Source organism: Nicotiana sylvestris, chromosome 9 (assembly GCF_000393655.2).
Source record: "Nicotiana sylvestris chromosome 9, ASM39365v2, whole genome shotgun sequence".
Classification (NCBI taxonomy): Eukaryota; Viridiplantae; Streptophyta; class Magnoliopsida; order Solanales; family Solanaceae; genus Nicotiana; species Nicotiana sylvestris.
Window position 1 is genome coordinate 114092961 of NC_091065.1, and position 12376 is coordinate 114105336.

At 39.7% G+C, this 12376-nt stretch overlaps 2 protein-coding genes across 2 annotated transcripts; both read left to right on the forward strand.

Moving 5' to 3' along the window:
- The first annotated feature begins 1346 nt into the window (after window positions 1-1346).
- Window positions 1347-1721, forward strand: LOC138878077 (uncharacterized). The gene has a single exon (XM_070157733.1). It carries the CDS (start codon window positions 1347-1349, stop codon window positions 1719-1721), a length of 375 nt encoding a protein of 124 aa, XP_070013834.1.
- A 765-nt stretch (window positions 1722-2486) lies between these two features.
- Window positions 2487-2852, forward strand: LOC138878078 (uncharacterized). The gene has a single exon (XM_070157734.1). It carries the CDS (start codon window positions 2487-2489, stop codon window positions 2850-2852), a length of 366 nt encoding a protein of 121 aa, XP_070013835.1.
- Window positions 2853-12376: the final 9524 nt, after the last annotated feature.

Here is a 12376-nt window from a genome sequence, read left to right on the forward strand (position 1 = left end):
ACTATCAGGATTTAAATAGAGCAAGTCCCAAGGACGACTTTCCACTACCAAATATACACATCCTGATCGACAACTGCGCAAGCATGAACTCTAATCCTTTGTAGATTGCTTCGCGGGTTATCACCAGATCTGGATGGATAAAGAAGATGCAGAAAAAAATAGCTTTTATTACACCATGGGGAGTATACTGCTATAAGATGATGCCATTTGGTCTCAAGAATGCCGGGGCTATCTGCATGAGAGCCATAACAACCATATTCCATGATATGATACACAAAGAAATAGAGGTGTATGTGGACGACGTCATTATCAAATCCAAGAGGGTCGCAAATCACATAGCGGACTTGAGAAAGTTCTTTGACAGGTTAAGGAGGTACAACTTGAAATTGAACCCCGCCAAGTGTGCATTCGGGGTTCCTGCAGGAAAGTTATTGGGATTCATCGTCAGCCGTCGAGGGATCGAGTTAGATCCGTATAAAGTCAAGGCTATTCAGGAGTTACCGCCACCTAGGAGCAAAAAGGACGTTATGAGCTTCCTAGGGCGTCTCAACTATATCAGTCGCTTCATAGCACAATCCGCAGTCATATGTGAACCCATCTTCAAGATGCTGAGGAAAGATGTCGAGACAAGCTGGACCGAGGATTGTTAGAAAGCTTTTGACAAGATCAAGGAGTACCTGTCCACACCACCAGTTCTAGTCCCGACGAAACCAGGACGGCCTTTGCTACTCTATCTATCTGTGTTGGATGGAGCCTTCATGTGTTCGGGGACAACATGATGAGACAAGAAGAAAGGATCAAGTCATATACTGCTTGAGTAAGAAGTTCACACCTTACGAAGCACGGTACTCTCTGCTGGAACGCACTTGTTATGCTTTGACCTGGACAACCCAGAGGTTGAGGCATTACTTTTGTGCCTATACTACATACCTCATATCCAGGATGGACCCTTTGAAGTGCATATTTCAGAAACCCATGCCGACTGGAAAGTTGGCCAAGTGGTAGATACTGTTAAGTGAGTTCGATATCATCGACGTAACTCAAAAGATGGTCAAAGGACAAGCATTGGCAGATCAGCTTGCTAAAAATCTAGTGGGAGGAGAATACTAACCCTTAAAAACATACTTTCCTGATGAAGAAGTGTCGTTCGTAGGATAAGACATTACCGAAGCATACGATGGTTGAAGGATGTTCTTTGATGGAGCTGCAAAGGAGTGGGCATTGGAGCAGTTTTGGTATCAGAAACATGTCAGCATTATCTGGTATCTGCTAAACTCAGATTTCCCTGCACCAACAACATGATAGAATATGAAGCCTGCATACTAGGACTCAACATAGCAATCGACATGAATATTCAGGAGCTGCTGGTAGTCGGTGATTCAAATTTGCTCGTGCACCAGGTACAAGGAGAATGGGCCACCAAATATTCCAAGATATCGCCATATTTGCACCATGTACAAGAATTGAGAAAGCGGTTCACGAAGATAGAGTTCCGACATGTGCCCAGAATTCAGAATGAGTTTACCGATGCAATGGCCACTTTGTCATCCATGATACAACATCCAGATAAGAATTTCATTGATCCCATCCCAGTAAAAATCCATAAGCAACTAGCTTACTGTACTCACATCGAGGAAGAGACGGATGGAAAGCCTTGGTTCCATGATATCAAGGAGTATTTGGCGAAAGGAGAATATTTGGAGCATGCAAACCACACTTAGAAACGCACACTCCGTAGATTGTCCAATAACTCCTTCCACAGCGGAGGAAACTTGTACAAGAGAACTATCGATTTGGGATTTCTGAGATGTGTCGACGCAAAAGAAGCTTCTAAACTACTTGAGGACGTACATGCTAGGACCTGTGGCCCGCACATGAATGGTTTTGTCTTGGATAAGAAGATACTTAGGGCTGGTTACTTTTGGATGACCATGGAGACAGATTGCATCCTGTATGTCTGTAAATGCTACCAATGCCAAGTGCACACCGATATGATAAAAGTGCCGCCAAATGAGCTCAATGCAACAAGCTCACCTTTGACCTTCGCCGCCTGGGGAATGGATGTCATTGGTCTGATTGAGCCCACTGCTTCAAATAGACACAGGTTTATTCTGGTAGTCATTGATTACTTCACAAAATGGGTGGAGGCTGCATCCTACAAAGCTGTAACCAAGAAAGTCGTCGCAGACTTTGTCAAAGATCGTAACGTTTACTGATTCGGAGTTCCCGAGTCTATTGTCACTGATAATGCCGCCAATCTCAAAAGTGATTTTATGAAAGCCATTTGTGAGACTTTCAAAATCAAGCATAAGAATTCCACGACCTATAGACCTCAGATGAATAAAGCCGTATAAGCAGCAAACAAAAATATCAAGAAGATACTAAGGAAGATGGTATAAAACTACAAACAATGGCACGAGAAGCTACCTTTTGCTTTGTTGGGATATCACACTACAATTCGCACATCAACCGGGGTAAATCCTTACATGTTGGTCTATGGTACCGAAGTGGTCATCCTAGCTGAGGTAGAGATTCCTTCTTTAAGGATTATACGGGAATCTGAACTCAGCGATGCAGAATGGATAAGGAGCCGCTATGAACAATTGGCCCTCATAGGTAGAAAAAGGATGAACGCAGTATGTCACGATCAGCTTTACCAGAACAGAATGTCTAGGGCTTTCAATAAAAGGGTCAAACCAAGGCAATTTGCACTAGAAAAACTGGTACTGAAGAAGATCTTCCCACATAAAGATGAAGCCAAAGGGAAATTCTCTGCCAACCGGCAAGGTCGCTACATGGTTCACAGGGTGCTAACAGGAGGAGCACTCATACTTGTAGAGATGGATGGATAAATCTGGCCAAAACCAATCAATTCAGACGCAGTCAAAAGATACTATGCTTAGACTATTTACATTTCCTCATCTGATGTAATTGAACTACACTTGACCTGATTCTCGTTTAAGAGGAGATATGTAGGCAGCCTTATGGGTTCGGTCATATCATAATAAAATTTTCATTTCCTCCAAAATCAGAAACTAGGGCAGAATTTTGAGGAGGACCCTCAAAATTCCGGAGCAAGTCCAGCCAATGCCAACATATACCAGATGGTCAGAAATCGGTTAAAAAATAGGGGCAGAATTTTGAGAAGGATTCTCAAAATTCCGAGGAAGGCTCAACAAAGTTCGCAAATGGTCGAAGGATCATCTACCAAACTAGGGCAGAATTTTGAGGAGGACCCTCAAATTTCTAACATGAGAAAGCTGCACTGTCTCTGAAATATGTTACAGTCACTAGTTCATCTAAAATTACTTGATATTTCAACATGTTTCTAAATAACTCTATTTTTATCAATAATTGCATATTTTTGAAAACTCCATTTCCGTAACAGTCAAATGTTACCTAGGGAAACTCAAATGAGGCCTCCAGAATGGAGCATAGCAAGGCCAGCAGACAAAGGCACAAACCAACCTCCCCTCACAAAACTTATAATTTTTTCTTTGAATGCAGGCACATCTGACGCAACAATACCATCCGCAAATATACACATGTAACAAGATCACCATCAATCAGGCCATCGGACACTGAACGTATTCCCAGCTAAGAAACAGTCTACTCTTATTCGCTATCCATATCTTACATGAGGCTAATCCCTGCCTCCATATTTGTATGAGGCTAATACTTGCCTCCATATTTGCATGAGGCTAATCCCTTCCTCCATAGTTGCATGAGGCTAATTCATGCCTCCATAGTGGCATGAGGCTAATCCTTGCCTCTATATTTGCATGAGGCTAATCCCTGCCTCCATATCTGCATGAGGCTAATCCTTGCCTCTATGTTTGCATGAGGCTAATCCTTTCCTCCATATCTGCATGAGGCTAATCCTTGCCTTCATATTTGTATGAGGCTAATCCCTGCCTCCATATTTGCATGAGGCTAATCCCTGCCTCCATATCTACATGAGGCTAATCCCTGCCTCCATTTATGCATGAGGCTAATCCTTGCCTCCATGTTTGCATGAGGCTAATCCTTGCCTCCATGTTTGCATGAGGCTAATACTTGATTCCATATCTGCATGAGGCTAATCCTTACCTCCATATTTGCATGAGGCTAATCCATGCCTCCATATTTGCATGAGGCTAATCCTTGCCTCCATGTTTGCATGAGGCTAATCCTTGCCTCCACGTTTGCATGAGGCTAATCCTTGCCTCCATATCTGCATGAGGCTAATCCTTGCCTTCACGTTTGCATGGGGACTAAGCATTGTCCCTCCTTGCATAAATATCGATCTATTCTGGTACTATCTATTTGTTTTTCAATTGGGCTAAGCTCTGCCCTTCATTTTACAAGACTAAGCCTTGTCTTGGTAGCATCATATTATTGCATCTCATGGGATGAAATATTGCCAACCTATCCAAAGGCATCATAGTCTAAAGGCATCATCCTCATAGCCAGAAGACACCATGCCATGACCTGAGGATCTCTCAAATTTGCATATAATTGTTCAAAGGCATAATAGTTTGGAGGTACCATCTCCATGGTTCGAGAACATCATTTCATGGCCTACGAATCCCGCACTAAATAATTCATGGCCCAAGACATCATGTTCTGAGGATGTCATCTTTAACCGTCCAAAGACAACTTTCATGGTCCAAAGGGAATCTGCATCATGTTTAAATTTTTGCACAAATACATGTTTGTAGCGTCTCTTTATCTGCAGGTGACCAGTAAGCAACCGCTATCCTAGCAAGAGTGACCTTGCTCCAGTTCATTCAACTATTTCAAACCTGAACCATTCACCATAACCACTCTTACATCCAGTCCGAAAACTCGTGTCAGTTCGATTTTGAGTAAGATATTCCTATATCGCCTTAGATATATGGATTTCTAAGCTTGCTTCTTCACCTCTGTGTTGTTCTTCTCGAAACCCTAATTTTTGTCCTTTGAACTTCTCACATCTGTGCAAGATCTGAGATAGATCGAACCTATTTCGTATGAGTTTTACAAGAACCTTCTAATTTTTACAAGAACTTTCTGATTTTCGAATGATTTTCCATTTTTTCTAAACTAGGGTTTCCCGAAAATTTCTGTCTCCAAAACGTTTGATAATTTTGAGTGTTTAATCTTCTGTTTCTTATGTGTTTTAACTGATTTCGTATGGTTTATTTTAACCCCAACTCGTTTATGCTAAAAACCCTAAATTTTTCAACATTTTGTTTGGCTTCTGAGTTACTTGTGTACTGACTTTGTCTTATGCTTTGGTTCCTGTGATTTTTCTTTAGCCTAATTAGATGTCTCGTGATTTTTATCCTAATATGCCTCTGCTAAGGTTCTTGGTTCGACTCCTTACTGATTATATGTGTCTATATTCATTTTTGCCTAGTCATGGTAAACCTATATTTTTACCCTTAAATCAGCGTTGATTTGAATTCTTGATTTATCAGTCTGTTTCCTAACTATTCCTTTCTTGCCTTATTTGAAATTGTCTGCGATACTTGTTGACTCTTTGCATTATTCTTTCCTTAATTAGACCCCTGACTATTGCTGATTGATGATTACTTTACCTTATTTACTCTACTCTCGAGCTACTATATAAACTCTCTTATTTTAACTTCTTAGACACGAACACTAGTTCCTCCTCACTCTCACACTCTCAAAAGCTCTCTATTCTTTTCTGTTACTGGTAATTCTCACTAATCTAGCTAGCTGTAAGCTAAGGCTGGCTATTTGCACCATCTCTGATCTATACTCTGTATTCTCACCTTAACTTGTATGTCCTGATTCAATTCACATTCCAAAACTATGTGTTTTTTTGATACTGCAGTTCATCAGTCCTGATTTCCAATTCTACTTGCTATTATACTATCATATGCTCAATGTGTAACCAACATGTTTAGATTATACTGCCTAATTACTATATCGCTCAGCATATTTAAGTTTGTTCTGTTAAAAGCTATAACTAGTATACTGTTTAGCATGCCCAATCTTGCTTTAGATAATTGCATAAATCCTATTTGTTCACTAGTATGACCAAGCTGCATTGTTTGTTTATTGTCTCACCCAACATGTCTAAATTCTGTTTGTTCTATGTGTATTTCTAAAACTTTGAATGCTTCATGAAGTGCTTGTCTAGTCTGTTCATCTAAGCCTTACCTGCTCTACTTCACTAATGAAATCCTGTTAAGACATTTAGCCCTTTCAAAGGTACTCTAGTTGTGTGTATTGGTCATGTCTAAGACCTATGTGTTCACAACATATTTTTGTAACTAACTTGTCAATTCCACAACTTCTTGAGGAATCTGTGTACTTGTTTGCTATCACTATGGTGTATTCTAGGTGTCCCCTACCCCTTTCTCCTTGTGTGAAGCCTGTTTGCCAAAGTGTTTTCTGAAGCTGTTCTGGGACTGATTTTCTGATTTCAAGATGTTCTTTTTCATGCTTTTCCAACTACTGTTTTACTAAAACTGGTACTGGTTTTCAAAAAAAAATCTTCTCACCCCTAAGACCCTTCTCTATACTATTAAAATTGTACACTCCCACTTACTCTTAGTTCATTACGTCCTGCCCCTCTGGTATGTGTACTGCTTAGACATCCTTAAGATCTCTTTGAACTCTGGCATATTAGGGCTGGCACTTCCACACTGCACATAAATCAGTCCCTATTTGAGAAAGGTCTGGGTGTGAGCACTGCCCGGGATCCATGAGGTCCTTAGGGAACTCTGACATACCTAGACATGAAATTGGCTATGGAACTTTGGGCATTTGAGACTATTGAAGGCTTAGAAATTACATTGGGCCTACTTCAGGCTCCCTATAGTTTAATGTATATTTATAATTATATAATTCGTTCAATTCTTGGTTTGTAATAATTAATTGTAAACAAAAATTGGGGTGACTAGTGAAAAGGAGGGTAGTTGTATATTGTGGGTAAAGCTAGGTAGATAACATGCCTATATGGTTTATTTACATGTGCTATGTTAGACAATATGCCTATAGGATTTCTTGGTTGAAATGAATTCTACCTGCTCCATTTCATATAATTAAATATCATGCCTATAGGGGGTAAAGTCACTGAGGTTCAGTTTCCATTACAACATGTATTCAAATTCATCTCCTTAGAGATCATGCTTATAAGATTTTAAATCAGCTTTAATAGAAATCATGCCTATAGGGATTTCGTTTTGTTCAAATAAATTCTGCTTGCTTCACCTTACGTTTAATTAGAAATCATGCCTATAGGATCTAAAACAAGTTTAGTTAGACCTAAAATCAGATTAACTTTAACTCATGTCTGTAGATTCTGAATCGGTTTAATTAACTGATCTATTCATTTCTTTAATAAGTTTTCAACGCTGCATTAATTAATTTTACTAAAGAGCATGCCTATAGGATCCAAACTGCCCATTTAAAATTGTTTACTGTCTCATTGCATTCCTGATTAATGATTAGATACCATGCTCATAGGACATCACTATTATACGCCTAGGCAAGGCTGTAGAGCGACTAAAATTCTGCAATTGTAAAACTATGCTCTATTATCTGTGACTGCTCATATTCAACAGATCTAAAATTAGTAGGCAAGCTGAATAGGTCTTTGACACTTTGGTCCAAATTCAGTACTGCATATTCTCTACTTACCTAGATATCCTGTTCTAGAGTTCCTCTTAAATATGTGAAAACCGTTGTTTGAGACGTGCACTTACTTGTTCTGTTTGTGAAGGTAAAATGTGAGCCTCTAATTGTTCCCTCTTTAATGCAGTCCTAATTGTTTTTGGTTGACGCCTAAATATTTCTCCTTTAACTACCTTAGGATGGTCTAGAATCACCTAAATTAGAGGTCTTAAATACCACCAGGTCCACAAGGAAAGGACGGGTAATGCACACGTAGGATATCTTTCAAGGTTGCTAGAGCGCTTTAGGCTATGACCAAGGGGAGGGAATTGGGTAGTAAGAATATGATGACTATGCGCTAATGTCACGTGTAGCCCCTCATTGAGGAGTGATTACCGAGCATTGTATGGGTATGATCCTGTAGGCTAACCAACCTAGGACCCCTCTTTCCCAACTCCCGTTGTTTAAATGAATTTACTTTTCTTTGCATATGTGCAAATTGTTCGAACATTTTCCCTTGTTTTCATTACTTGAATCGTGCATGTACTTAGAATGTCAAAACATGCCTCTATTTGTGAGTATGTGTTAAAACTATTTATTTATAAAAAGACTAATTCACATAGTTTAAGTTCGGCCGGGACCCACCATTGTGGACCGCGAGATGTGCCTAACACTTTCCCCTCAAGGTTATTTTGAGCCCTTACCCTAATCTGTAGTAATGCAAATTAGTTCATGAGTTAATTGCTCTAGGTGCCCTAACGCACCATAATCCATTAGGTGGCGACTCTCCAAGTACCCAAATTCCCAAAAGGAAATGAGTTATTTCCCTTATGAATGTTGAAACCCGGACTTTCCCGTCAAAAGGGGAGAAAAGGGGGCGCGACAATGGAAGGAGTAATATATTTCACGAATAGCCTAATAAACAAAGAGCTACTATACAAATTGTTTATCGTTTGAAGCCAATGAGTCAATACAGAAAAGAAATATACACTATTTGAATACAAAAGCTAGTGTCATTTTGATTCTAATGACCAGTGTCGACAAATATCCATAATACAAAGTATTAGTAGTAGTTAGCCTATTAACATTTCTCCTCTTGATTATAATGAAGTCTTCCATATTGCCAAATCTCTAAACATCATAGCGTATGACCTAAAGTGATAAAATAAAATAAATGTCATACATAGTTCATGAATGTTAAACCAAACTAAGACAATGATCATAAATACAAGGGAATGCTCTCTAAATAACACAACTCCATACATAGCAAATGGATTAATATCAGGATAACGACATTTCTAAGATCTAACAGCAAAGTGTCATTTACTGAATAAGCTATTTAGCACAGGACCATGATGTAGCACATAGTCTACGAGATTAATTCAAAGTTTATCTCTTAAATTTTCATTTTTAGTCAAAAGTCAGTGTTTAACATAATGAAGTAGAACATGATTTACCTGATTAACACAGAGGCCTACATATCGCCTGTATAAGTCAGCATATTGGTTCATAGACACACCACTATCAAATTAACTGTAACGACCCGATCGGTTGTTTTACTTTCTAGAACCTCATTCCCCTAAATAAGACTCTCCGTACTTGATTTTACTTCCTAATGAATTGCTAGGATGATTAGTTCGGGATTTGGAAGAGTTCGGGTTGAAATCGGAACACTTGGTTCCTTAAGGTTGGCCTAAAAGGCCAAGTTTGACTTCGGTCAATATTTTGAGTAAACGACCCCGGACTCGAGATTTGATAGTTTCAATAGGTTTGTATGATGATTTCTGACTTGGGCATATGTTTAAATTGGGTTTTAGATGACCCGGAGTATTTTGGCGCCTTATAGCGAAAGTTGGTTTTTGAAGTTTTTAGAAGTTCTTTAAAATTAGGTTTGGAGCGGGTCTTGGTGATATCAAGGTCCAGATGAAATTTTGAGACCGGGAATAGTTTCGTAATATCATTTAAGACTTTCCCGCAAAATTTGGTGTCATTCTGAGTAGTATAAGTATGTTTCGGTGCATTGGAAGTAAATTGAAGAACTTGAAGTTCTTATGTTTGACTCAATTGGTTTTAGGGTGTGATTATTAGTTTTAATGTTTCTTCGAGCGTTCTGAGAGTTCGAGTGAGTCCGTTTTATAATTCCAAACTTGTTGGTACATTTGGGGGGGGGTGCCCCGAGCGTCAATCGAACGAGTCTTGGACCAAGTTGGAAATTTGGAGCAAGAGCTGAAGCTCCAGCTGCTGTCATAATCGCACCTCCCCTTTGCCAGCCGCAGGTGCGAGCTCGTAGAAGCGGCCCAGCATGGGCTTTTCAGTCATCGCAGATGCGGAAGAGGGATCGCACCTGCGAAAGTGCAGGTGCATTGGTAGTGATCGTAGAAGCGGCTTGAGCCGCAGGAGCGACATTTTAGCCGCAGAAGCAGGACCCTGCCTGCAGAAGTGAAACTGGAAAGCCTTAGGCTCCTCCACAGAAGCTGAACTTTGACCGCAGAAGCGATCCCGCAAAAGCGAAAGTCCTTCCGCATGTGCGGAAATCGCAGAAGGCAGAACCTTCATTTAATATGGGACTTAGGCAGTTTTGACTCAATTTATTCCATTGTTGGGCGATTCTTGGAGTTCCTAGAGAGGGTATTTCACCCAACACTTTGAAGTAAGTAATTCCTATACAATGTGAGTTAAATACATAGTTTATGGGTAGATTACAACATGTTAATTGGTAGAAATCATGGGTTTAGGTAAAAAACCTAGGGTTTTGATAAAAATGAGATTTTACCATGAAAATAATTATGAAATTTAGTGAAAATCATATATTTATGTTCCTAAGATTATGGGTAATAATTTCCTTCAAAAATTTCCGGAATCCGGGCACGGGGGCCCGGGGATAAATGTTATGAATCCTGCATTCAGAGTTGGGTAATCACTTTAATGGTTGGGTTATGAACTTTTAAACATATATTGATTTGTTTTTATACTATTTGAATAGTTTTGCATTGTTCAGCACTGAATTGAGGGTTTGGGCATAATCTCAGACTGGAAAGTAGGCCTTGAGACGAGGTAAGTCTTTTTTCTAACCTTGTAAGAGGGAAATTTCCCCATAGGTGAACTTAATTAAAATTGTGATTATTTGTGGGGGGGCTACATACATAAGAAGTGGCGAGAGTCCGTACGTAGCTACTATTCCTGATTATGTCCAGATAGTTTTAGGTTTACACCATACTTTGTGGACACCATTATTTGATTATATTTGCTAATTGTAACAAATGGAATTAAGTTGAGGATTTACAAGGATTTAAATGCTTCAAGTTGAATTGTCTTTATTTTTAAAAGAATCAAGAAATGGTTATGATTGAATGATAAATTTATATTTGACCGCGTTGCATGTATGATTCGCGAGCAAGTTAAATAGATGCATTTATGGTTCGTGCCGTTCGGCCCTCAACAATGCACAAATTACATTTATGTTAGATCGGGCCGAACGTCCTCAGTGGAATTTGTGTGTGATAATAGAGCTGGAAGTCATCTTTATAACTTGTATAAATTCATCGTTTGAGAGGTCATTTGTTTTAAATGAAGGAAGTGTTTTGGGTTTTTAAATATGATTAAACAATTGTTCATCTATTTCATGTTCTGAGTTTTATTGTTATCTATATATATCATGCTTAATTAGAATTTCATACTATTATATTGTTGGCCCTAATAAGTGTCGGAGTCGACCCCTCGTCACTACTTCTTCAAGGTTAGACTAGATACTTATTGGGTACATATTTTTATGTACTCACGCTACACACATGTACGTAATTGTATAGGATTTGAGGCAGGTGCATCTGGACACTAGTCCGACGCGCAGATTTGATCCCCATCCCGAGACTTCATGGTGAGCTGCCTTCGAAGCCATTCTGCAGCAGCTGGAGTCTCTCTTATGCTTTATTTTTTTGTCTATTTTCCTTCAGATAGTAGGCTAGCATTCTTTTGTATATTCTACTAGATTGCCCACGTACTTGTGACACCAGGTCTTGGCACACACACTAGTAGACTTATGTTTTTGGAATATGTTTACATGATTACGATATGTACTCTTTTGTTTCTGTTTAAATGTGCTCCATTTGAAACTTTTTTCTAAATCTTTTAATAAATGAGAAAGTAAGACCGACTTAATAATTTATTTAATGGGAACCCACTAGTTTGATCAGTGTTAGCTTGCCTAACAACGAATTTGGGCACATCACGGCCTGTAATGGAAATTGGGTCGTGACAACATGGTATCAGAGCACTAGGTTCATGTAGGTCTCACAAGTCATGGGCAGACCTAGTAGAGTCTTGTGGATCGTACGGAGATGTCTGTACTTATCTTCGAGAGGCTATGAGACGTTAGGAAACTACTCTTTATTCATCTTCTATCATGCAGTTGATGGTATACTAAATTATCTCTCTTATTCTCTCATAGATGGTAAGAACGCGTGCAGAAGATGTTCCGGACCAGGGATGAGATGCTCCACCATTGATAGAGGTCGATACAGAGGCTGGGGGAAGGTACCGACCCGAGGTAGGGGATGAGGAAGTCCCATAGTTTCCCAGTTGCACCACCACGGATCTAGTAGAGGATCCCATTATTGAGGAGCAGGGCAAGGTGCCCGCAGTAGAGACAGCCCTGGTAGATTTCATGTCAGCGCCGGGCTTCCAGGAGGTCATGGGCCGTATACTGCGGTTCATCGATTCTATAACCCAGGCTGGTTTATTTCCAGCAGACCCAGCCACATCTCAAGCGGGA